Raw genomic sequence first — 25,915 nt, 5'->3', positions numbered from 1 at the left:
CCACACACACCCCTCCTGCTGCTCTGTCTACTTGTGATCTGTCAAATTTTATTTTTTATTTTTTTTAACATTTTATTTGACAGAAATCACAACTAGGCAGAGAGGCAGGCAGAGAGAGAGGAGGAAGCAGGCTCCCCGCGGAGCAGAGAGCCGGATGTGGGGCTCAATCCCAGGACCCTGGGATCATGACCTGAGCTGAAGGCAGAGGCTTTAACCCACTGAGCCACCCAGGTGCCCCTCTCTGTCAAATTTTAAAAAATAAAAATCTGTAAAAGATTTTTTAATTTATTTGACAGAGAGGGAGAAGCAGGCTTCCCCTTAAGCGGGGAGCCCAAAGCGGGGCTGGATCCCAGGACCCTGGGACCATGACCTGAGCTGAAGGCATTTAAGGACTGAGCCACCTGGGCACCCCCAAGAACTTGTGATGCAGGTTGAGAAGCACTGTGAAAACTTGGTTGAGAAATAGGGCATGGAACAGTGTGCATGAGTGGAAACAAGCTAGTTTAAAATCTAAATGGTTTTGATGGAATCATGGAATTGAGTGTACAAGTGTGTATATATGGATGATTGATTGCTTTTCTGCTTCATCCCTAAATTCTGTTCTTTGCCTACCCAGACTTAATGGTAGTTGTTTAGTGAGCCCTTTCTTCATACCACAGAGTGTCTATAACGGATTGAAGGAAGCATCCACTTGAAGACCCAACGTTTTCAAGCCTCTTTCACCTCCCAAATAGTCAATTTCCATCCTCGAAGTACTGAGACACCCATATCCTCCTAAAACAATAGTTATTAAGCAGTTAAGGTCCAAGCACCCTTCTAAGCTTTTAATATGAAACAGTATGTAAATTCCACCTTTTTGATCCTCGCAACTCACAAGGTAACATACGAATTTTACTGATGGAACTGGATTCCACAAGGAATAGTGTATGTGTGAAATACCATGCAGTGGAAGTTTACCAGAAGAGCTAAACATTGACGTCCTATGACGGATTCCCTCAGCCGCTGTCCTTTTTCATAAAGTTTAGCCTACAAACAGAGCAAAGCGAAAGGCTTTCTGAGTGCTACAAAAGATTTCCATTATAGTGGGTACGCTTGCGGCTAAGAAGAACGAGTAGGGGGCCTGTCCCCGCCTCTCAACTCAATTCCCAGCGCCCAAAGACTCCTGGACTGAGGCAGGGTCCGGATGGGGCTTGGGGGCGGTCTTGGGGAGTGCCGGAACGGACGCGGTAGAAGAAGCGGCAGGCGATAGGGCCAGGAAAGCCAGCAGACGCAGACCCAATTCAGTTTCCGGGTTTGCGTGCTGTCAGCCGCCCCGGTCACGTGGCAGTACGGTCACGTGACCGCGTCCGTGGGGCTTCTCCGGGAAAGGGGGAGGTGGGGCAAGATGGCGGCTCACCTGTCCTACGGACGAGTGAACCTGAACGTGCTGCGCGAGGCGGTGCGTCGCGAGCTGCGCGAGTTCCTGGACAAGTGCGCGGGAAGCAAGGTGAGGGACGGGAGGCAGCGACAGTGCTCTCCAGCCACCAGTCCAGCCTGGCCTAATCTGGTGCCTGACCGCCTGAGCTCCAGGTGTATGAGGTCGCGGGGGCTTCCGAGGAGGGGAACAGGCGGGACCAGTGAGGCGGGGAAAGGGGCCTACTGGTGGGTCCGGAGGGACACAGCTCGGAGTCGGCGTGGCATAGCATTTGTTTTGTTGCAGCGCAGTAAGCCACTGTGGTATCTCAGCCACCTGAAACAGTTGTGTCAGGTGTCCTTCATGTCCAGAGGTGAAGCAGGTCTGGTGCTCCTGAGATCACGACGCGTGGGGCGGGCGCGGCCCAAGGACAGAGACGGTCCGGTGCCCATGCATTACAGCGTGTCGTTGTATATCGAACCATCGAAAGTCTCCCAAGCACCAGCGTCTTACAGCCTGCTGCTCACACGGATTATGAAATAAATTATAGTTATTTGAGGTTTTACCGTGACCATTCTGAGGATTGTTTCTCCTGTTAGACGTTTACCACCACCCAGCTTACAGCTGAATGAGAAATTGTAGGTCAAGGACTTGAGAGGATTTCTTCTAAGTGGTGTCACCTTTCTCCACTCCCGTTAGGATTTATCAGGCCTCCTTAAGTAATGGGCAGTACAACTCCGAAAAGGAAAGGAGAACTGGGGAATCATTGAGAGAAAAAAAAGCAGGCTAAGTCCTAGGTGCCGAGTTCAAGCTCAAGAAATGATACTGAAATCTGAATAAAATCACAGGTTGGATCAGTGTCAGTATCCTGGATATAATACTGTGCTCTGGTTTTGCAAATGTTACCACTGGGGGAAACTGGGCAGAGCATACGAGGGCTCTCTGTATTATTTCTTACAGGTAAATGTTAACCTACACTTATCTCAGTGGCTCAGTGGTTTAAGCCGCTGCCTTCGGCTCAGGTCATGGTCTCGGGATCCTGGGATCGAGTCCCGCGTCGGGCTCTCTGCTTGGCGGGGAGCCTGCTTCCTTCTCACTCTCTCTGCCTACTTGTGATTTCTCTCTGTCAAATAAATAAATATAAAAAAATCTTAAAAAAAAAAAAAGAAGAAGAAGAACGGGGCTCCTGGGTAGCTTAGTCGTTAAGCGTCAGACTCTTGATTTCGGCTTAGGTCATGATGGGGTTGTGAGAACCAGCCCCATGTGGAGCCTGCTTAAGATCCTCTCTTCCTCTTTCTCTGTCCCTCCACCCACCTGGTATGTACCCTCTATTTTTTTTTTTTTTAAGCAGGGGGAGGAAGAAATGACTCTGGGGATTAGTAGTAGAAAGGCTCATAGGGGCCCAGAGCAATGATTTGTGGGTCACTGAGTTCTAGGTTGGTCCCCCTATGCTATACGTAAGGTCCAAGGTCCCTGTGTGACCCTGGACATGTTACTTAAACTTCCCAAACCTTTTAAAACTTTTCTGTCAAAGTAAGATTTGTAATACCTATATCCAAGGTTTTCATTCTATATAATTTGATTATATGACATTTCCATAGAAAATACCAGGTTTAACTGTTGCCATTAGCAGTTTCCATCTCGTTCAGTCTAATAATTAATACCATGACACAGATACACAACAAACTATAGTTCCTTCTTTCTGTTGAGGACAGTGATTAAGTCTTAACTTCCCCATGACAACAATAGCGTCACTGCGGCCCCTGTGTGGCTCAGTCTGTTAAGACTCCCAACTCCTGACATTGGCTCTGGTCAGGATCTCAGGGTCCTGGGATCTGGCTCCGTGTTGGGCCCCAAGTTGGGAGCCTCACTCAGGGGAGTCTGCTTGAGATTCTCTCTTTCCTTCTCCCTCTGCCCCTCCCTCTCCCTGCACACTCACTCACTCTCTTTCTCTCTCTCTAATAAATAAATCTTTAAACAAAACAAAACAAATCAAACAAAAACCCAGCAGTAGCATCACTTGTCCAGGGCTGGTTTTTCTTTAGACCTGTAAGATATGAATGTGGTCAGAGCCAATTAAAATTTTTGTTAATTCAGAGTTTGAAGCAAATATTCCTACTACGTATGACTGCTGGGTTTTTTGGGTTTGTTGAAATTCCTGATATTAACTATAATGAGAGTGTCCCTTCCATCCTACAGGCAATAGTTTGGGACGAGTACCTCACAGGACCATTTGGCTTGATTGCACAGTATTCACTACTGAAGGTAAATGAGTTATTTGGGTTTTGTTCAGGGATTAATAATTCTAAACTTAGCAATAATAGGATTTTACATTTTCTCCTGAGTAATTGGCTGGCAAAGCTCTTTGGCCCTTATAGACACTGATACTAATGCATGTCTAACATTCTTCATACAGTGGTCCATTGGCCAGTGTTTTTATGCTGATCCTAATTCTGGGGAAATACTAGCCTTGTAGTAAGTGACCATTACCTAGTGTCACTGATGGTTTCTCGAGTGAGAGTCATTTGAATTCAGGTGCAGTAGCAGTGACTTAATCCTAAAACTTTGTCCTTTATACATCTGGATTTGGGGAAACTAAATTTTGCTAATCAAGTAATGTCATTCACCTGGGATTATTACTGATGTCTGAGTCTGGATATGACAGGTAAAGTTCAGGGTTTTTGTTAACCTTTTGTGTGTGTGTTTTCCTAGGAACATGAAGTGGAAAAAATGTTCACTCTTAAAGGAAGTCGTTTGCCAGCAGCTGATGTCAAGAATATTATTTTTTTTGTCAGACCCAGGCTAGAACTGATGGATATAATCGCTGAAAATGTGCTCAGGTATCTCTCACAGCTTATGTTTGGTCCAAAAGCTGTTGGTCCTTCTCATGGTTGTTTGGGGTTTTTTTGTTTTTTTTTTTTTTATTTGACAGAGAGAAATCACAACTAGGTAGAGAGGCAGACAGAGAGAGAGGAGGAAGCAGGCTCCCTGCGGAGCAGAGAGCCCGACGCGGGGCTCGATCCCAGGACCCTGGGATCATGACCTGAGCCGAAGGCAGAGGCTTTAACCAACTGAGCCACCCAGGCGCCCCCCCTTCTCATGGTTTTAACGTACTGAGCCTCTTATGGGAGCTCCTCATCTTGTCAGTTCTGGGAAAGGTGGCCGTTTAGAGAACAAGGCAGGCGTGAAAGAACAAACCTAAGAGGGCAAATGGGAAACTTGTGAAGTTGTTCAAACAGTTGGAGAAGGGGATCAACATATAACCCCATTTTTTGGACAGCTAAAACTGGGACCTATTCCAATAGAAAGGACTCTGATTACAAAACCAAAACCTCAGATGGTTATTTTTCAATACACTCAGTATAGTGTGCTTGACTTTCGTAAGCAAAGTAAGTACAAGCTGATTAAAATTTAATACAGCATCCAATCTTTAGAGGAAGTTCTCAGCCCCGTCTGCACTCTGTGGTACAGTTGATTGATGTGGCCCTTAAGATCTTAAAAGCATATGGGCTATTTTGGGAAGTCTGCTGTCAAGGAGACTAGACCTGGGAGTCAAGATTGATCTTTCGTTTCCTGTAAGACTGTGTCACTGCGTTGGTGGGGTTAAAGAATCATTTGTTTTCAGTAAGACAGGGATATCCTGTTTCAATAAACCTGGGAGCTTTAAAGCCCCACAGAAAGTTTAAGAGAAAATTAGAAAACGCATCCAAAACACTGGCTGTGAATCAGTGCCTCTTTCCCTTGAGGGAAAGAGAGAGCAAAGGGGCAACTGTAACAGTTTGAATCTGAAAGTCAGTATGTGTGTGTTTATCCAACCAGCATTTATTTAGCGCCTGCTGTGTGCCAAGGCAGTGGTAAGGCTCTGGGAATAAAATAAGTGAAATGGCCTGTGACTTGTGGCTGCTCGTAAGCTAACCAGCGTTACTTCATTTGCAGTGAAGACAGACGCGGTCCAACAAGAGATTTCCACATTTTGTTTGTGCCGAGACGTAGTTTATTGTGCGAACAGCGGTTGAAGGATCTGGGTGTTCTGGGATCCTTTATTCATCGGGACGAGTACAGCCTCGACCTCATTCCATTTGACGGGGATCTCTTATCCATGGAATCGGAGGGGGCGTTCAAAGTAAGTACGACATTCTCCCTTTCAATGTCAGATTTAATTTTTGTCTTATTTATGAGCATGACAGTGTCAGTGATCCTGTTTCCATCTGCATTTCTGTGACTTCCGTGAAGCTGACCCTCTTTCCATGTGTTTATTGACATTTAAGATTTTTTCCTCTTCGGAGATCTTCAGATTGTTCATTTTTGTTGCCCATTTTTTTCTTTTTAAGGAATTCTTTATATATTGTGTTCACGGATCACTGTGGGTTACAGAAGCTGCAAGTATGTTCTCCCGATCTGTGGTTTTTGCATCCTTTTTATAATTTTTTTTTTTACTTATACTTTTACTTATATTATCTTTTCCTTTTAATATCTTTTTTTAACTTTTACTTATAAAATCTTTTTTTTAATATTTTATTTATTTGACAGAGAGAAATCACAAGCAGGCAGAGAGGCAGGCAGAGAGAGAGAGGAGGAAGCAGGCTCCCTGCGGAGCAGAGAGCCCGATGTGGGGCTCGATCCCAGGACCCTGAGATCATGACCTGAGCCGAAGGCAGAGGCTTTAACCCACTGAGCCACCGAGGCGCCCCTCCTTATAAAATCTTTTATCACGTAGACCTTTCCCATTATAAAGTGCTTTGCTTTATTTTTTTTTTTAGTAATAGCTTTATTGAAACCTAATTCACATGCCATAAAATTTACCCTTTTAAAGTGTGCGGTGCACCAGTTTCTAGGGAGTTCACGGAATTGTGCACCCATCGCCGCCGTCTCATTGTGGACCATTTTTATCATCCCAGAAAGAAATCCTCTGCCCTTCAGCAATCACTCCTCCCCACCCCCACCCCCCGCCACCGCCAGCTCCTGGCAGTCACTAGTCCATTGCCATCTGTATGGATTTGCTTATTCTGGAGCTTTCTTATCAATGAAATCATACAACCTGTGGTCTTTTGTGTCTGGCCTCTTAGCGTCATGTTCTCGAGGCTTTTCCACGTTGTGGCAGGTTATCAGTCCTTCCTTCCCTTTTATTGCCAAACGTTATTCCGTGGTAATGCCCTCCCGCATTTTGTTTATCGTTCATCTGGAGTGGACAGGTGATGATTTTTCCCTCTGTCGGCGATCATGATGCTGCCAACATTAATACGGGTTTTCATTAACATTAATACGTGTGCGTTCATTTCCCTTACATATACCTAGAAGTGGAATCACAGGGTCATTTGGTAAAGGTCTGTCTTCACCCATTTTCTGCTCCCACCAGAGAGAGATAAGGGTTCCAATCTTAAATTCTCACCGCACTTTATTGTCTGTTTGAAGTTTGTGATCCTGGAGAATGTGATGCATTATCTCACTGTGGTTTTGATGTGCATTTCCATAGGGACTAGTGATGTTGATCATGAGAAGGTTCTCATGCGCTGCTTGGCCATTTGTATGTCTTCCTTTAAAGAAATGTCTATTCTGGGGCACCTGGGTGGCTCAGTGGGTTAAGCCTCTGCCTTCAGCTCAGGTCATGATCTCAGGGTCCTGGGATCGAGCCCTGTGGGATTTCCCTCTCTCTCTGCCTGCCTTTCTGTCTACTTGTGATCTCTCTCTCTCTGTCAAATAAATAAAATCTTTAAAAAAAAAAAAAAAAAAGAATGTCTATTCTGATCCATGGTGCATTTTTTTAAAGCAGAATAGCTTATCTTTTCATTAGTAGAGTTGTAAGAATTCTGGAATGTTCTGGATGCAAGTTCTTTATTGGATTCACAATTTGCAAGTATTTTCTCGTTCTGTGAGTTTTTTTCACTTGGTAAAAGCGTTCTCTCCCAATACAAAAAATTTTTTTCAACACAAAATTTTTCATTTTGAAGTTCAGTTTATCTGTTTTTCCCTTCTGATGCTTTTGCTTTCGGTGTTCCATCTAAGAAATCGTTGCCTAACCCAGAGTAACAGATTGACCCCTATTTTTTCTTCAAAGAGCTTTATGGTTTCAGTCTTACATTAGGTCTTCGAGCTATTTTAAGTTCCCTTTTATCTGATGTGCGTTGGGGATCCAACTTCTCTGTTTGCATGTGGCTGTCCATTTGTTTAGCACTGTTTTCTAGAAGGCAGAACTTTTCTCATTAAATTTTCTTGGTGCCCTTGGTGTTGAAAATCAGTTGTCCGTAAATGTAAGTGTTTATTTCTGATGTCCCAGTTCCATTCCATTAATCATTATGCCTGTCCTTAGGGCAGTACCATACTCTCTCCATTACTTGGCTTTGTAGTAAGCTTTGACTCTGAGAGGTAGTAGTCTTCCAAGTTAAAGTAGTTAAATGTATCACTTTTATTCTTTCAGTTTGTGCTTTTTTTGAGTATTACTAATCTTTCTCCATCCTGAAGACATGGGAAATCTTATATCTTCCTTCAAAAGTCTTGGAAGTTTTGCTTTTTGGGGGGGGAAAAAAAGAGGTCAGGGCTTTAATCTAGCTTGAATTGTGTATTTGTGTGGTGTGAGGTAGAGGCTCATTTCATTTTTTCCAGATGGGTAGCCAGTTGTTGGAGCCCTGGTTTTCTCCACTGCTTATTTTCTGTGTTTATAGCCAATGTGCACGCCTTTGTTCTCCAGAATGGAGAGTTTTCTTGCAAATGTAACTTTATGTATTTGTTTTATTTACCATCTTTTTTTTTTAAGATTTTATTTATTTATTTGACAGACAAAGATCACAAGTAAGCAGAAAGGCAGACAGAGAGAGAGGGAGGGGGAAGCAGGCTCCCCACTGAGCAGAGAGCCCGACACCAGGGTCAGTCCCAGGAACCTGGGATCATGACCCGAGCCAAAGGCAGAGGCTTTAATCAACCGAGCCACCCAGGTGCCCTTCCTCCAAAGTTTTAAATGAAAAATGTAAAATTTTCAACAAAAGTTGGGAGTTTGACAGGGATCACCCTTATACCCATCACTTGGACTGGAATCACCATGTTGCTCCCTCTGTTTCTTGCGTAGCTGTAATGGCCTACCCACGTGTCATTAATTCACATCTCTGTAATTAATGTGATTTGCTAGCAGCTGAGGCAGACGTGTCCCAGCATGACAAGCCCTGTCCAGAGGAGAGATTTCCTGTTTGTTTTTCTGAAGATTTGCCCCCCCCCAAAAAAAAAAAAATTCTACTGGGAATTTCAAGCTCTTGGTTTTGTACGTTCACTTCAGATTCTGTTTAGAAATCAAAAGATTTTGCCTGGATGGTAAAGCCGAGAATTCCCCCTAATGCAAAATTCAACCCCAGTTTCTGTAGAGTTCATGTAACTTTACATATTTATGTGATTTTAAATAGTGAATATAATTCAGTGGGTTTTGGCATCAGAAGGCACAGGTAGATCTTTGCTGTGAGAATGTGCTTAGGATCTTCGCCATCATTGTTCTGTATAAAAATATGGGAATCAGAGTTCACCCAGTTGAATGCTCGGTAGCAGTGTTTAATGTGTCAGGGCCTTCGTGCGTATACATAAAAATCAGTGTATATAAGCCTGTCTCCTTTATAGAAACTGTGGGCTGTTCTATTGTGTGGGCATGTGGGATTTGAAGGTCAAAAAGTGTGTATATTTAAATGTTAACAATACTAGCATCTGTCCCTCCCAAAATGTCCTCCTGGCTTAAAATGCCACAAGTGCACAATAGCGTTGGGATATTAACACAAATAATCACCCCACCGATGCTTATGTTAGCGCAAAAAATTCAAGATTAATATCTGTTTTTAACTTTTAAATCTTTTTTAAAAGATAGCCTTATAAAAGGAATATCTGGGGAGCCTGGGTGGGTCCTTCGGTTGAGCATCCAACTCTTGATTTCGGCTCAGGTCGTGATCTCAGGGTCAGGAGATCAAGGTCTGCTTCAGGCTCCAGCGGGACGGGAGGTGGGGGGAGCTGCTGGAGGTGCTCCCTCTCCCTCCGCCCCTACTCCCACGCTCGCTCACTTGCTCTCTCTCTAAAATAAAAATAAGTAAATGTTAAAAAAAAAAAGAATGTCTGTAGTAATACAACTTTTTTAAATTTAAAATTATTTGAATGCTGGGCACCTCGCTGGCGTGGTCTGTAGAGCACACAACTCTTGATCTCGGGATTGTGACTTTGAACCCCATGCTGGGTATAGAGATTACTTAAAAATAGAGTCTCAGGTCATGGTCTCAGGGTCCTGGGATCAAGCCCCACATCGGGCTCTCTGCTCAGTGGGGAGCCTGTTTCCTCCTCTCTGCCTACTTGTGATGTTAAAATAAATTTTTTAAAAATCTTTAAAAAAAAAATAGAGTCTTAAAGGAGCATCTTGGTGGCTCAGTTGGCTAAGTGTCTGTCTGCCTTCGGCTCAGGTAGTGATCTTGGGGGCCCTGGGATCGAACCCCATGTCAGGTTTCCTGCTTAGCAGGGAGTCTGCTTTTCCCTCTTCCTTTGCCCTCCCCCTCACTCACTCGTGCTCTCTCTCTCTCAAATAAATAAATAAAATCTTTAAAAAATAATAATATGAATACTATTTTAAGAGATGTTCCCGAATACTTTTTTTTCTTGAATTTTGTCTTACTTCTGCCCCTGTCAGGGGTTTTAAGTAATTTTGCCAGAAAGTGTGTCTTAGACACTGTTTTTCACCTTCCTGTTTGGCTCTTCCAGACTTGGAAGAGCCATCTTCCAGCAATGCTTCCATTGGTGACCAGACAGTCCTCACAGTATCTTCAGGGGACAGCCCTCCTTCCTCCTAGGGGCGGAGTGCCCGAGTGCGCCTCTATCTTCCCTATTCCCTCTGGTATTAGACTAGACACGTTGGGTGGGTGGGTGGGTGGAGGGCAGGTGTCTGGTGCAATGTACCATTTTGACTTATTATTTCTTTTGGAGGGGGGAAGGGCAGAGGGAGAGGGAGAGAGAGAGAATCTTAATTAAGCAGGTTCCATACACCAGCACAGAGCCTGACGTGGGACTTGATCTCACGACCCCGAGATCCTGACCTGAGCCAAAATCCAGAGTCGGACACTTAACCGACTGAGCCACCCAGGCCCCTCATGTACCATTTGACTTGGGAGCAGATGATGATTGTGAAAAATAGCCGGATAATTACAAATAACGAAAGCTAACATTTATTAAGCATTTACTGTATGTTTTGAGTGCTGTTTTACATGCATTTTCTTCATTTACTCCTTACACTATGTAGAATGTACTCCCTTCTACAGATGAGTAAATTGAGGCACACAGAGGTTATCTGATGGGCCAAGAGAGCCACTGGCAAGTGGCACAGAGCAGCTCAGATCAAGGCAACCTGAGTCAGTGTTGGAACTGGGCATCTCCCCTCTCGTCCCAGCTGGCTTTGTGTGTATTTTGTTGGCCCTGACAAAATGTACCTCATGTATCTTATAAAGTAAAATGTATTTTCTGAAAATGAGTTCATACTCTAAAGATTGTTCAGCTACGTTTTTTTTTTTTTTAAAGATTTTATTTATTTATTTGATAGACAGAGATTGTAACTAGTCAGAGAGGCAGGCAGGGAGAGAGAGGAGGAAGCAGGCTCCCCGCTGAGCAGAGAGCCCGATGTGGGGCTCGATCCAAGGACCCTGGGATCATGACCTGAGCCGAAGGCAGAGGCTTTAACCCACTGAGCCACCCAGGCGCCCCTTCAGCTACGTTTTTTGTCAGCGTATGTGAGATCTCATGTTTGTCAGAACTGCCGAGTGTTCTATTGTGCGGTCCTCTGGCACTTTGGGGGTCAAAGAATGTGTGCCTTTGTGGGGATTAGCATGTGGCCTTTCCAGAATGCCCTTCCATTCTCATTGTCCATCTTCGTTAATCAGTTTACTTGAGAGTCGATAAGTAAGAAGAGTTGCTGTGCTTGGTGAACACTTTCCTTCCAGAAGGCTCTGCCAGTTGCTTCCACAGCTACATCCCAGTAGCATAGCTGTTGGCCTCATGTTCTCAACCGCCAGATAGCTTGACAAGACTGTCTTGCTTCCCCAGCTTTCCAGGCAAAGTGGGAAATAAAGGGGAAGTCCCAGGGTCAGACAAAGGCAGGCACCCAGCACGCGTCCAGTGACAGGGACCTAACAGGAACCACCCTTTCTCCCCCCAGGAGTGCTACCTGGAGAGTGACCAGACAAGCCTCTACCACGCAGCCAAGGGGCTGATGACCCTGCAGGCTCTGTACGGGACAATCCCCCAGATCTTTGGGAAAGGAGAGTGCGCCAGGGTAAGAAGCGGTGCATGTTTCTGCGGTGAAGGAAGGGGTGCCCTGGTACCCAAAAAGGGAGAGATGGGAAGCTATTTACGAACAAGTACAGTCAATCCTATTTGTTTCTGAACTCACCTAATGGCTGAAATGTACTTGTAACCCCAAATTGATATTCGCCGTGTTTTACAGCCACGTCAAGAGTGGCAAAAAATTTGAGCGGCCCGCTGTGCGTGTTCCCAGCTGACGTCCTTGCAAAAGCAGTGCTTGCCCTCTTGTTTCGGCTCTCGGGCTATAAACAGGAGTCCTTTTTGGCCATTATGTAGTGTTACGCGCTACTTAACACCAGTTTTTTGCATTTTTGTGCTTTCTGTTGGTGATTTCCCTGTTTCACAGGGCCCCAAGGGTGGTCGTGCGGCACTGTCCGTGTCCCCCTGCTCAGGAGGGTTGCGGTGCCGTGGTTGGGCCTTACCAAGAGCAGGATGCCGTGCTGGCTCAGCTTCCCGAAGGCCTGAGTGATGGTGCTGTTGGCTCTGAGTTCACTGTTGGTGACTCAACAATCTGTAGGAAATAGTGTCTTTAAATGGAGGCACACAGGAAACAAGCTTGCTCATTGATGAGTCGATAAAAACGTTGTGACCAGAGGCTCACAGGAGCTGAACCCCTGTTTCCCCTTGGAGCAGAGGCCCAGTATGCACCGAGTCAGCGCTCATGGTGGGTTTACAAGGGTCTCGTGAATAACGAGTTCCCGCCTCCCCGAGTGGTGGCTGCCGTCGGTGCACGTGCACGGATGGGAGTGGGTGGCCAGCAGCAGACACTTTTCTCTGACTGCTGATTTCTGATTGGTCTCACTCTTCCACAGTTTCTCTCCTTTTAAATTTTTTTGATTGTCTTTCTGTTTTTAGCTACATTTTAAAATCTGCTGCTTCCCAGAAAGGTCCCACCTGATCTAATGTTTTGTTTCCAGCAAGTGGCCAATATGATGATCAGGATGAAGAGAGAATTTACAGGAAGCCAAAATTCAATATTTCCTGTTTTTGATAATCTCTTGTTGCTCGATCGAAACGTGGACTTATTGACGCCTCTCGCCACTCAGCTTACATATGAAGGACTCATTGATGAAATTTATGGCATTCAGAACAGTAAGTAAAGTGACATCTGTATTTCCTGAAAGGTCAATGGATAAAAATATTCAAATGGGCGTTTTTTGAGGGGAGGGGTTTTTTTTGAGGGAGGAGGTTTCTTTGAGATGCTTTCTTTGCATATAAATCAGAAGCTATTTGAGAAAATGTAATTCTGACTTCTGGCTTTCGGACACCAGATTAAACAAAAGTCTGGCAAAAACTGGTGTTGTCGGTCCCACGAAGGCTGGCCGGATGCTTAGTGTGCAGGACTCTGCTTGTCCCCGTGGACAGTGGCCCTCAGTTAGATACAGATGGCACTGCGGTTTGGAGAAGGCCAGCAGTTGTTGGGAAAGCTGGTTGGAGATGCCGTATTTGCACTGCATTTGGTGAGGGGTGGGTGGAGAGGCCACAGGGAGGGGCAGGCCGAGTCAGAAACGCAGGGATGCTGCTGGCGACGTATCCTGGGAAGGGCCGACACTCGACGTTGGGGACACCAGATGGAAGATTGGGGAGGCCTGCTAGCATTTAGGTGTGACAGATCATTAGGTCCAAGGTCAGAGACATGTTGGTTTGGCTTTGGCCCACACCATAGGCTTGTTTATTTCTGTCAGCATTTTAAATTTTAGAAATGTTTAATAATAATCCTAATAATAATCCGGATATATTTCTTTTGCCATCAAAGTCTACTTTGATTGTGGAAAAATAAAAACCTCAGTATTATATGCCATTTCCTGAAGCTGGCTTGCTTCTCTCCTGAGTTTGAAAATCCTGTCTTGTGCCGGGCACCTGATCCCTTCCTTCGATAAATGCACACAGGACCTTGCCCCCTTCCACTGTCATTCCCAGGTTATGTGAAATTACCTCCGGAGAAATTTGCCCCGAAGAAACAGGGCGATGGTGGGAAGGAGCTCCCCACGGAAGCAAAGAAACTTCAGCTAAATTCCGCAGAGGAGCTCTATGCCGAGATCCGAGACAAAAACTTCAACGCGGTGGGCTCCGTGCTTAGCAAGAAAGCGAAGGTGATCTCCGCAGCATTTGAGGTGAGGCCATTTGGCTGTCTTGCTGCTGTCCAGGCTCACAGGCTGGACTGCTCCCCCACCCGCCAGGGGAGGAAGAGCCTCTGGGTTTCGGTGCAGGGGCACGTTTCCCTCCTAAGAAACCGGGGCTCCCTAGGGTTTCTTTTGGGACCTGTTCCCAGACCCGTGACAGAACGTGTTCCGTTTGCTCCTTCCGTGGGGCAGCCGGAGCACTGCTTGCAGTTTACAGCCTCTCGTCATAGATATTTGTTTTACCTTTTCTTTGTCATTATTTCCTACCTCCCTCACGAGGAAGCCGGCTGTACTATAAATAAAAGATCCTCCAAAATAGAGCTGGCGGTCAGGGGGGACAGCGCTAGGTCCCCCGTGGAGGTGGTGGGTGACAATGAGGGAGGCGGCTCATTATCACCTCCCGCCCCCTCCCGGGCCTGTTTACTCTTGGGTAAGCTCAATTCCAAAACAGGGAAGTTCAGTAACATGATAAACTCTATGTAGACTTTGGAAACTTAAACTGGGAGAATTTTTGAAAACTAATGTTTCACCAAGTCTGCATTTCTAGATTTTATCTTTCTGACGGATTATATTTGTTCATTGATTTTCATATTTCTTTTTTTTTTTTAAGATTTTTATTTATTTATTTGACAGAGGGGGAACACAAGCAGGGGGAGCAGGAGAGGGGGAAGCAGGCTACTGAGCAGAGAGCTGATGTGGGACTCGATCCCAGGACCCTGGGATCATGACCTGAGCCGAAGGCAACCGCTTAACGACTGAGCCACCCAGTGGCTTTCTGAAGTTACATTTGGTTTACATGATTAAATTTTGCCAAAAAAAAAAAAAAATCCCATCACTAAGCGAGGTTTTCTTGATTCAGCAGTAAGAATGCATCTTTTTTGTCTTTTTATAGAGGATACTTTTGCTGTTTATGTTTCCCTCTTAACATTATGTTTTTGTTTTTGTTTTATTTTATTTTTTTATTTATTTATTTGACAGAGAGAGATCACAAGTAGGCAGAGAGGCAGGCAGAGAGAGAGGAGGAAGCAGGCTCCCCGCGGAGCAGAGAGCCCGATGCGGGGCTCGATCCCAGGACCCCGAGATCATGACCCGAGCCGAAGGTAGCAGCTTAATCCACTGAGCCACCCAGGCGCCCCTGTTTTTGTTTTTTTATTCGGAAGTGTTTGTGGGTAACCTAATAGTACCCCCAGAAATACTCAGATGCCCCCATATGCCAGTCACAATAGGAGCCCGGGCATAGGAGGAGAAAACCTCATGCATTAACGCTCTGAAAACTACTAACACAGTAATTAGGCACCATGAGCTCATCTCTGTTTCTCTTGTAACATCGGAGCTGCGTTTGGCCTGATTTATTTGCATTCTTTTTCTCACATTGATATAAGTCATATATCCCATGAGCAAGACACAGAAGAGAGCACTTAAAAATAAAATACCTTAGGGGCACCTGGGTGGCTCAGTGGGTTAAACTGCTGCCTTCAGCTCAGGTCTTGATCTCAGGATCCTGGGATGGAGCCCCACATTGGGTTCTCTGCTCAGCAGGGAGCCTGCTTCCCCCCCACCCTCTCTGCCTGCCTCTCTGCCTACTTGTGATCTCTTTCTGTCAAATAAATAAAATCTTCTAACAAAAAAAAATCTTCAGGGCACCTGGGTGACTCAGTCGGTTGAGCGTCTGCCTTCAGCTCAGATCATGGTCCTGGAGTCCCAGGATCAAGCCCCGCTTCAGGCTCCCTGCTCAGTGGGGAGTCTGCTTCTCCCTCTCCCTCTGCCTTTTACTCCACTGTGCGCATGCACACTCTGTCTCAAATAAATAAAATCTTGAAAAAAAAAGTCTTTAAAAAATTAATAAATAAAATCTCTCCCCTGCTTGATGGGTCTGCTGTTTCCTCCATTTCAGGAGCGGCACAATGCTAAGACCGTTGGGGAGATCAAGCAGTTTGTTTCCCAGCTGCCCCACATGCAAGCAGCAAGGGGCTCACTTGCAAACCACACCTCGATTGCTGAGTTAATCAAGGATGTTACCAGTGAGTATCCTTGGAGGAATGATTTTCATCGGGGGCTGATTTGCGTACACACTGTCTGACGCCAGGGTCACGGGCACCACGATACCTCCTTGGGAAAGGCAGCTCTCTGTGAACGTTGTCATTCTCAGTGTTAAAAATTAAGTGTTCGCATGTCCATAGTTAAATGTGTTTCATTTGTGGTTAGCTCGTTTCCTTCGCATTATTAATATCATCCTAAGACAAAATACTTGGAATAGCGGTAAGAGGGAAAACTCTTCTGTAATTTGCCGCCCTAATGGGGCTCCTTTTTGTCTAGTCTTTTCCCTCTTGTTTGGTTTTTTAGTCAGACCAATGTGATATTTCTGGTTTTGCTTTTTGTTTTTCCCTGGAAGACTTCCTGCAGAATTGGTAGAGAGATCATACGTTGAGTATTTTGAAAGCGCTCTGAAGATGTATATTAAACCAAAGACAAGTTTACTCACAAAACATGGGGGCCTTGTATTATGAAGTCTTCGGTCCTTTGTTTTCATGTTAATAGAGAGCAGTTAAAACTGGGTTGAGGGGCACCTGGGTGGCTCAGTGGATTAAGCCTCTGCCTTCAGCTCAGGTCATGATCTCAGGGTCCTGGGATCGAGCCCTGCATCGGGCTCTCTGCTCAGCGGGAAGCCTGCTTCTCCCTCTCTCTCTGCCTGTCTCTCTGCTTACTTGTGATCTGTCTCTGTCAAATAAATGAATACAAAATCTTTAAAAAAAAAAAAAAAACTGGGTTGAATTTGATGATGATTGTGAGTTGCTAGGGAGATGGGCTTTCCCTGGTACCAGGGCAAAATTCTTAGGATCTGTGCTGAGTCCTAAGGGCCCCAAAGGGGTCAGCTGCATCTCACTGTAATTTAGGAGCACAAGGTCGTAGGGTTTTCCGTGTTTTAGAAGATTGTTTTCAGATGACAGTTTGAACCTTTTGCTTGCTTGTTTTTTGCATGTCTTGTTTCTTAATTATCTTCTGTGTAGGGAAGCACACTGCTCAAATAAATCAACATTTACTTAATTTCTAAGTTGCATATTTGCTGGTTACGTTTCAGCTTCTGAAGACTTCTTTGATAAACTAACAGCGGAACAGGAGTTTATGTCCGGAGTAGACACTGATAAGGTATGTGAACAAAAGAACTGAGAAATCATCGGCGATTTCTCAAACATACGATCATAGCTAAAATAGCAACAGTGTTGATTCCCGTGCCTTGCCGAGGCATTTTTAAGAGCAAGTGCAGAATGTGAAAGTCTAGATTTCTTCATGTCACAGACAGTTAGCATTGTGCTGTGCAAGGCGCTTCCCAGCCCCTGAAACCAGCCATCTTTAAGGCCTGTTGTAGTTAAATGAAGATACTTGCTTTCTGAGGAAGCTGCTCATATAAGAAAGTGCCTATTACTTTGCAGTCATAAACTGCTGCTCTTACTGAGATGGACACACGGTCACACACGCCCCAGACATCCTCCCAGAAGGCTGGCTGCTACGTCAAGATGGGCAGTTGCATTGCCCAAGTGTGTCCTCCGCTTTGAAAAATAATCATAAAGACCAAGTTCCTTAGACTCCCCAAACCGGATGCTGGGATACATACCTGTGTGTTTTGTTTCCAGGTCAATAGTTACATTGAAGACTGTATTGCCCAAAAGCACCCACTGATCAAGGTGTTAAGACTGGTTTGTCTCCAGTCCGTGTGCAACAGTGGACTCAAACAAAAAGTTCTGGATTATTATAAAAGAGAAATTCTCCAGGTCAGTAGGTTTCAAATGACTAATTTCCTAAGGGAGGAAACATCTTTTCCAAAAAATACTGCTTAAAGCTCCTGTTTTGGTATACTGTTTCCACTGTCTTTAATTTTTTTTAACACCCAGAGCAGGGGTTGTCCTTGGTATTGGTCACTGTTTACTGTTTTTGCATCACAATAACAGCTAGGGTTTATTGAGCATTTATTATGTACCAGGCTCTAGTGAAAGAGCTTTACTGTATTCATTTGTTTAATCCTCACTACAGCCCTAAGAGTTAGATACTGTTATCGAGCCTGTTTTATGGATGAAAAAACTGAGGCACAGGGTCGTTCTGTAGCTTGCCTAAGGTCACCTGACTAGTGAGGGGCAGAGTCAGTGCCAAAGCCCAGGGAACTGGGGTCTGGCGCCCTTACTCTCACCCAGATTGCATTTGATGGAGGAAGGGACATCTTTGCAAATTTTCTGATATAATCCCTTAGCAGACATACTTAAATTAAGCCCATTTTACTTCATGATTAGGAAAAGGCCACCATTATTTTAAAAATTCTCCCCTGTTTGGACGTGTCTCATTTATTTGCTATCACCAGGCACAGTTAAAGTCATTATGATTAAAACTAAGCACTCAAATTTTTTTTATATTGTTTTGTCTTTTAAAAAATTACACAGACGACGCATGCATTCTTATCCTATAAGATTCAAATAAGGCAGTGTCCAGGAGCAACAGGTGGTCCTCCCCTCATCCCACTCCCGCCCCCGTCGCCCTTTCCAGACAGGACCCGGGGCCACAGTTAGGTTATGCGCCTCCAGACTCCCTTGTTTGCATTTATGGCAGAGAATATTCACACTCACCGACTCTGGGCTGAGACTGGCTGGGTCCATGTCCGGCTCTGTTACTGAATAGCTGTGTGACCTTGGGCAAGTCATGTAGACGTCTCTGTCAGCTGGAGACAGGAGTAGCACCCCGCCCGTCGGTTCTGGTAAAGACACGGAGTTGGTGCGTGTGACACCCTGACAGCAGACACTGCCCCGCACCCGGAAGTGTGATGTAAGTGCTGCCTGTTAACTGTTACGATTTACTGTATCTTTTTTTTTTTTTAAGATTTTTTATTTATTTATTTGACAGAGGGAGAGATCACAAGTGGCAGAGAGAAGGAGGGAAGCAGGCTCCCTGCTGAGCAGAGAGCCCGATGCAGGGCTCGATCCCAGGACCCTGAGACCATGACCTGAGCCGAAGGCAGAGGCTTAGCCCACTGAGCCACCCAGACGCCCCTTTATTGTGTCTTTTTAAAAACAGAAAGAAAGTCCTCCTGTATATAGTGTTCTATAACTGTATTTTTTTGTCCTTGAGAATATATCCAGGGGCGCCTGGGTGGTACTGCCCGTTGAGCACCTGACTCTTGGTTTCAGCTGAGGCTGTGATTGCAGGGTCATGAGATGGATGTGGGGCTCCGTGCCCAGCGGGGCGTCTGCTTGACATGCTCTCTCCCTCTCCTGTGCCCCTCCCTCTGCTCATGTGCACATGCACTCACTCTCTCTCTCAAGTAAATAAATTAGTTTTTAAAAAAAGAATATATGCAGATCTTTCTCATCAGGATGTATCGATGTGCCTCATTCTTTTTTAAATATCAAATTATATCACACTTAAAACATTTATTATTTATTTGATGCTCACTTAAGTTGGGTGCATACATTCTGCCTTTATTCTTTTTTCATAAATTCTGACTTTAAAGGAAAAACTTTAAATTGGTCTTTGAAGCAGTGAGCTGGTTAATTGTGACAAGTGGGTAGGTCGCACCCTCCATGTGGCCCCCGTGCCCGTAGACAGCCCGTGGACTTGGGTAACGGGCCCAGCGTACAAACGAAATCCGTTTGTTGGAAGTGCTCTTTTTAGAAAGTGGCAGAAACTCTTTTCCTGATCTGACTTCTGTCCGAACGGCTTGCCTTACAGACATACGGCTATGAGCACATACTGACCTTGTACAACCTAGAGAAGGTTGGCCTGCTGAAACCACAGACGGGGGGCAGAAACAATTACCCAACCATCCGGAAAACACTACGCCTCTGGATGGATGATGTGAACGAGCAGGTGAGACACACCCCTCCGCTTCAGCTCAGTTTACCTCCTGGGTAATGGTTTCTCATGGCCACATAGCCTACTTGATTTATACATCCACCGTGTCCTTTCTGGCACAGTTTCCCTTTTTTTTTTAAATTTTTTTTTTTTTTAAAGATTTATTTATTTGACAGATAGAGATCACAAGTAGGCAGAGAGGCAGGCAGAGAGAGAGAGAGGAGGAAGCAGGCTCCCAGCCAAGCAGAGAACCCGACGCGGGGCTCGATCCCAGGACGCTGGGATCATGACCTGAGCTGAAGGCAGAGGCCTCAACCCGCTGAGCAATTTTTAAAAAATTTATCTAATTGACAAGAGAGAAAGAACACAGCAGGGGTAGCAGCAAGCAGAGGGAAAGAGAGAAGCAGGCTCCCCACCGAGCAGGGAGCCGAATGCGGGGCTTGATCGCAGGACCCTGGGATCATGACCTGAGCCGAAGGCAGCCACTTAACAACTGAGCCACCCAGGCATCTGGCACAGTTTTCTAATGTTTTTTAGAAAGTAATGCATTCACGTATCATATCTGCCCGTATGCCAGCAGGGAACAAAGATGCTCGGACACGGGGAGCTTGAGGGGAGTTTCTTAAGATGAGGGCAGGGTGGGAGCCGGTGAAAGCATGCAGTGGGGATTCCGTACCAGCCTGGGCCCGAGGGCAAGGAGAGCGAACTGCCGCAGAAATCTGTCCCCGAACCTGGAGAGAAGAGCAGTGTGGAGAGGCCATCTGACAAGACGAGGGATGAGAGCCCTCTGTCCCAGAGACACAGCCAGCCTCCAGCAGTGTGGCAGAAGGAAGCCAGGGCCATAAACCTGACCCCTCATGCTGGCCACTCTCCAGGTTCCATCCGGCGCCTCCCATTGGCCAACCCAAAGAGGGCATGGGGGCTTATTGGCATAGAGCCTACAGGTTCGCCTCCTGGACATAGAGCACCAAGTTGGGGGAGCGAGGAGGCAGAAGGATCTGGAAAATGTCCAGCACGTGTGGTAAAAATGTCGGCCATACAGAAGTAAGGCAAACAGTGAAAAGTCAGGTTCCCTCCATATCACCCTGGTTTTCCCTCAGAAGGAACCGCATAATCAGTTTTTTATCTGTCCGTCCAGGAAGGTTCTGTGTCTCTACAGACCTTGTAACATAAATGATGCATATTTATACCACTGGCCTCCGAAGCAGAGTGTACGTTGCCTTCATTTGTTGCTGATTCAAGTTTTTCAAAATTTCTTCCTATTATTTTCATTTTTGGTCTTTCATAGGAACTTAATCAGGCTGCCTCCTGCAACAAAAGCTAATAATTAAAAGTGGCAGAATCGGATTATCTTCCCCCTGGGGGCAGAATATACATACTCTTACTTTCTATATGGTACTGCGTAAACAATTTATGAGTTCCCCTCTCTTCACTGTTCTGACCTGCCTCTCCCTACCCACCCCAGCCACCACTTAACACTACATCTCGAAGATCCTTCTGTGATCTACCTCATTCTTTTTTGTAAGTTTTTTTTTTAATTGCTGCATAGTAGTTTTGCAGCTAAACCTTAATTTATGACGTAACAGATTTCTCTTGATAGAGATTCAGGCGCTTCCCAGTCTTTTGCTAGTATGCACGGAGTTGCGGTTAATACATTGGGCTTTGGTCTCTTCCGGTGGACGAGCCTTTCTGTCGGAGAAAAGCCTGAAAGTAGAACGCCTGGCTTCTAGGGACATGCATGTCGTCACTCAGCTAGAGAGTGCCGGCTTCCCCTCCAAGAAGTTTCTTGCCAAAGCAGATAACAGCATTTCATGGTCAGCGCCTCGAGATGCTTTGAGTGGCTTTTTCAAGATCTAAGTTCAAAGTGAACCTTGGGACGTTGCAGAGTTTGGTTGTTTCTGCCTTCAAAGCCAAATCACTGAATTTTGGGTTACCCAAAAGGCCGCTGTTCCGTGGCTCTGCGTCTCTGTAGCTACAGACCCCCCCCCCTCCATGATTTCACAGAATCCCACGGACATATCGTATGTGTACAGTGGTTATGCCCCTCTCAGCGTGCGCCTGGCGCAGCTGCTCTCACGGCCTGGTTGGCGCAGCATCGAGGAAGTTCTCCGCATACTCCCAGGGCCGCACTTCGAAGAACGGCAGCCCTTGCCCACGGGACTGCAAAAGAAACGTAAGTCTGTGGCCAGTCTCTGTAGAGAATTACATGCTGCTGGTGTGGTTTTCGTGGATTATGCAGTTGCTTTGTAAAGTATATTTGTAAGGTATTTGCAGGATTCAGGGTCCGGTAACCTCTTTTGTTAGTTGCTAATGTGCAGTGTAAGTTCTAGAACCTGGCATTCCCTCAGGAGGAGCAGCTTTCAACCGCTGAGTTGAGGATCTCAGGAGCTAGAAAGAACATTGAGATCAAAATCATGTTCCTGAGTTTCAAAGGAGCTGTCTGTACGTACCAAGACACAGTTAACTGCTTTTTCTTATATATGATGCTATATTTTTCTTAATTAAAAATTTATTTATTTTAGAGAGAGAGGGAGAGCAAGCAGGGGGAGAGGCAGAGAGAGGGGGAGAGAGAGAATCTCAAGCAAGCTCCCCGCTGGGCTTAGAACCCGACTCAGGGCTCGATCCCAGGACCCTGAGATCATGATCTGAGTGGAAGGCAGATGCTTAACCCACTGAGCTGCCCAGGCGCCTGTGATGCAGTTTGTTGTTTTTTTGTTTGTTTGTTTTTAAGATTTATTTATTTGACAGAGAGATCACAAGTAGGCAGAGAGGCAGGCAGAGAGAGAGGAGGAAGCAGGCTCCCTGCAGAGCAGGGAGCCGGATGCGGGGCTCAATCCCAGGACCCTGAGATCATGACCTGAGCCGAAGGCAGCAGCTTAATCCACTGAGCCACCCAGGCGCCCCTGTGATGCAGTTTTTTAAGACGTGGGAGGAGAGGCACCCATAATAAATAATTGTTTTTTCTGAAATGTTTCCCTGTCAGGTCAACCAGGGGAAAACCGAGTCACTCTGATATTTTTCCTCGGGGGAGTAACCTTTGCTGAAATTGCTGCCCTGCGATTTCTGTCCCAGCTGGAAGATGGAGGTACAGAATACGTCATTGCCACCACAAAGCTTATGAACGGGGCCAGCTGGATAGAGTCTCTAATGGAAAAACCCTTCTAGGGTGATCAGAGTCAACTTGAGTGAACCACACAATAAACTGCTCCTTTGGAGAAGCCACCAAACGGAAGTGAAACCCCACGGAAGAATGACAGGAGAGTACAGAATTTACTTCCGGGCTCGGCTTCTTCAATTACACTGGTTTCTCCTTTCTGCTTCTCTTTCGTGTTTCTAATTTCTTGAAGAAAAAAGAAGAGAAGAGAATCCACCTGGCTCCCAGAAACACCAGTTGTTAATGTTCTAAGCTCGGGGTCTTCCTTAGAGACCCTGCAAACGTATTAAGGACAGTGGGGACAAGTAATCTCACACAGCTGTGCAAATGAGGTCTTCTTAACATAGGACGGTGGGGACTGGGCTGAAAATGAAAAGTAGAACGTCTCACCCCTAATAGGAATTTCTGGAAGGCACGTCAGGCCTGGGGCGGTAGCTAGGCGATGGAGCAGGAGCTGGCCCTGTCACTGGGTTGAGATCTCTTTGTCCTGCAGATTAGACCACATTCTGTTCGGTTGTTGTCAGCCTCTGGCTTAGGTGATCGCTAAGGCAAGTGTTGAATCCTTCTGCTTTTCAGTCCTCTGCTCCTATAAAGCAAGAGGCGTGGAAGGACTTCTTTCTCCAAATCCAAGTTCGTCATCTGTCTGACCAGCTAGGTTTCTGTGGGTCTCACTCGTCAAGGGCTTTTTACGTCGAAGAACGCGAGGTTAGCGAGCAGCTGCCCGAGAATTTTCTTAGACGCTATTCAGACGCTTTTGAGCATGCGTGTCGTTCCCGGTGTTGCCGTGGTAGATGCCTCCGCCGAGGCGTCGGGTTTCTTCCCCATACATCGTGGGCGCCAGCACCAGCTGGTCCCCCGTGAGCAGCAGCGACTTCTGCTTCTTCGGCATTTGGCAACGCCACCTGCACGGTAGCTGTTGCACATACTTCTCCACACTCAGCCTCTTGCGTCTGTTTTGCTCGTAAACATACAGCTCTGCTGCAGGCCTGGTCCAGTGACCTCTGCCTCCTCTGGTGCAGCTCGTCCATGGCCTTGGAGTCCAGCAGTCGCAGCTGCTCCTGGAAGGGATGGTTAGCCTGTGGGACAGAGGGACAGGGTGTTGGTCGAGAGGCTGGAAACCTGCGTGTGTTCCCTGCCTCCCTCCTGCCCCGTCCCAGCGTCTGGAAGTTAAATCCAAGAATGGGACCAAACGGATGGCTTCATAGCCCTTGCCCAATCTCCCCTTTGTCAGGGGATCAAGGTCAGCATCCTTCCTTCGGGGAGGCGTGGCTTCTGTTGTTTCTCAGTAACCACACATGTTTTCTGCTCATTTTGTTCTGTTAGTGAAATTCTGGTAGCATATTGCATGCTGTGAGTGAAAGAGAAATTCTACAATCCAAGAAAGATCTCTTTAAGAATGAGGAGTAGAAGAGGTCCTATTTAAAAGCTCTCCTTCTCATGCATTCCACTTGGCCTTGACATTCAGTATTTGGAAAAGGGTCTTTAAAAAAACCAGGCCTGGGGCGTTGGGTGGCTCAGTGGGTTAAGCCTCTGCCTTTGGCTCAGGTCATGATCTCAGGGTCCTGGGATCGAGCCCCACATCGGTCTCTCTGCTCAGCAGGGAGCCTGCTTCCCCCTCTCTCTCTGCTTGCCTCTCTATCTACTTGTGATCTCTCTATATATATCAAATAAAATCTTTAAAAAATAATAAAATAGGGGCGCCTGGGTGGCTCAGTGGGTTAAGCCGCTGCCTTCGGCTCGGGTCATGATCTCAGGGTCCTGGGATCGAGCCCCGCGTCGGGCTCTCTGCTCCGCGGGGAGCCTGCTTCCTCCTCTCTCTCTGCCTGCCTCTCTGCCTACTTGTGATCTCTCTCTCTGTCAAATGAATGGATAAAATCTTTAAAAAAATAAAATAAAATAAAAAAATTTAAAAACCAGGCCTGTTTTAGAAAATCCTTTTTCAAATACTCATTATCCCAGGGAGATTAGTTTTATACCTTCCAACCCCAGCTGTTGTCAGCCTCAGCCGCTTAGAGAAGGAAATCCACCTTGTCCCTCAATGTTTTTGGCTCATGGGATTTAGTTCAAGTCTGGTCAGGTCTCCTTGGCGGGGGTTTTTGTTCTGTGAACAGACCCTCAGTTGTGTCTCATGTGTCGACATTCACTCGTGACTCTGTACTCACTTGCTCAGAGGATAGTTAGGTCGGCTCCTAAAATGCATTCAGCAGACGACTTAAAAACATCAATTGCTTCATTTGTATGCAAAGAGAAAGTGCTGGATAATTATATATTATACGCCTTTGTGTGAGTTCACTTAATCCTTGAAGCAGCCTCTGTCTCAAAGGAGTATGCCCTTACTGGGAAAGGGTATGTGAATGGTACATTTATTCCTAGAGAGGGCGGATTGTTTACATCATGTCTGGACTTTTGTCTAGCTAGGTAGACAGTTCTGCCTCCCCAGCAACTCCATAAAAAAGAAGTCTACGTAGATAAAGAAGTCTTCATAGACACTGTTCTGTGTCTCACTATATACTTTTGAGTTTTAGCCAACAGAGAAGTATGTGAGTTATGGTTTAACTGTAGAACAAAAGAATACAGGCATACTGAGAGATACTTGGCTTTGGTTCCAGAGCACCCCGATAAAGAGAGTGTTGCAATTAAGTGAGGTGAGTGAATGTTTTGGTTTCCCAGTGCATATAAAAATTATGTTTACACTATCCTGTAGCCTGTAGCTGTAGTGTGCAGTAGCGTTGTGTCTTAAAAAAAAGTCTATTGCTTTTAAAGAATTTGGCTACAAAATGCTTACCATCATCTGAGCTTTCAGTGAATTATAATCCCTGGTCACAGTCCACCGTGACGAATATAATAATAATAATGGAAAAGCTTGAGATAGGAGAATTATCAAAATGTGACAAAGCAAGCAAATGCTGTTGGGAAGACGGCGCTGACAGACTTGTTCAGCACAGGGTTGCCACACATCTTCAATTTTTAAGAACCACACTGTCTGCAAAGTGCAGTAAGATGAGGTGTGTCTGTACCGGTTAAAAGGCGGAATATGAAAAATAGTGCATTTCATTCTTGAAGAGCACTGGGAAGGCTTGGCCACTCTGGCTCTGTCGTCCCTAGAAA

The 25,915-nt window shown here is 45.8% G+C and overlaps 1 protein-coding gene across 1 annotated transcript; it reads left to right on the top strand.

Moving 5' to 3' along the window:
* Positions 1–1,347: 1,347 nt before the first annotated feature.
* Positions 1,348–22,996, top strand: VPS33A (VPS33A core subunit of CORVET and HOPS complexes). The gene is made up of 13 exons (XM_046025604.1): positions 1,348–1,486; positions 3,593–3,658; positions 4,106–4,233; positions 5,330–5,516; positions 11,550–11,666; positions 12,613–12,787; positions 13,616–13,809; positions 15,713–15,839; positions 16,898–16,965; positions 17,451–17,588; positions 19,531–19,668; positions 21,658–21,826; positions 22,637–22,996. The coding sequence occupies exons 1-13, from the start codon at positions 1,385–1,387 to the stop codon at positions 22,816–22,818; spliced, it is 1,791 nt and encodes a 596-aa protein (XP_045881560.1). The 5' UTR covers positions 1,348–1,384; the 3' UTR covers positions 22,819–22,996.
* Positions 22,997–25,915: the final 2,919 nt, after the last annotated feature.

The sequence above is a fragment of the Meles meles genome, chromosome 12 (genome assembly GCF_922984935.1).
Source record: "Meles meles chromosome 12, mMelMel3.1 paternal haplotype, whole genome shotgun sequence".
Lineage (NCBI taxonomy): Eukaryota > Metazoa > Chordata > Mammalia > Carnivora > Mustelidae > Meles > Meles meles.
The sequence above is the reverse complement of the archived record's forward strand: the minus strand, read 5'-3'. Positions and strand labels throughout refer to the sequence as shown.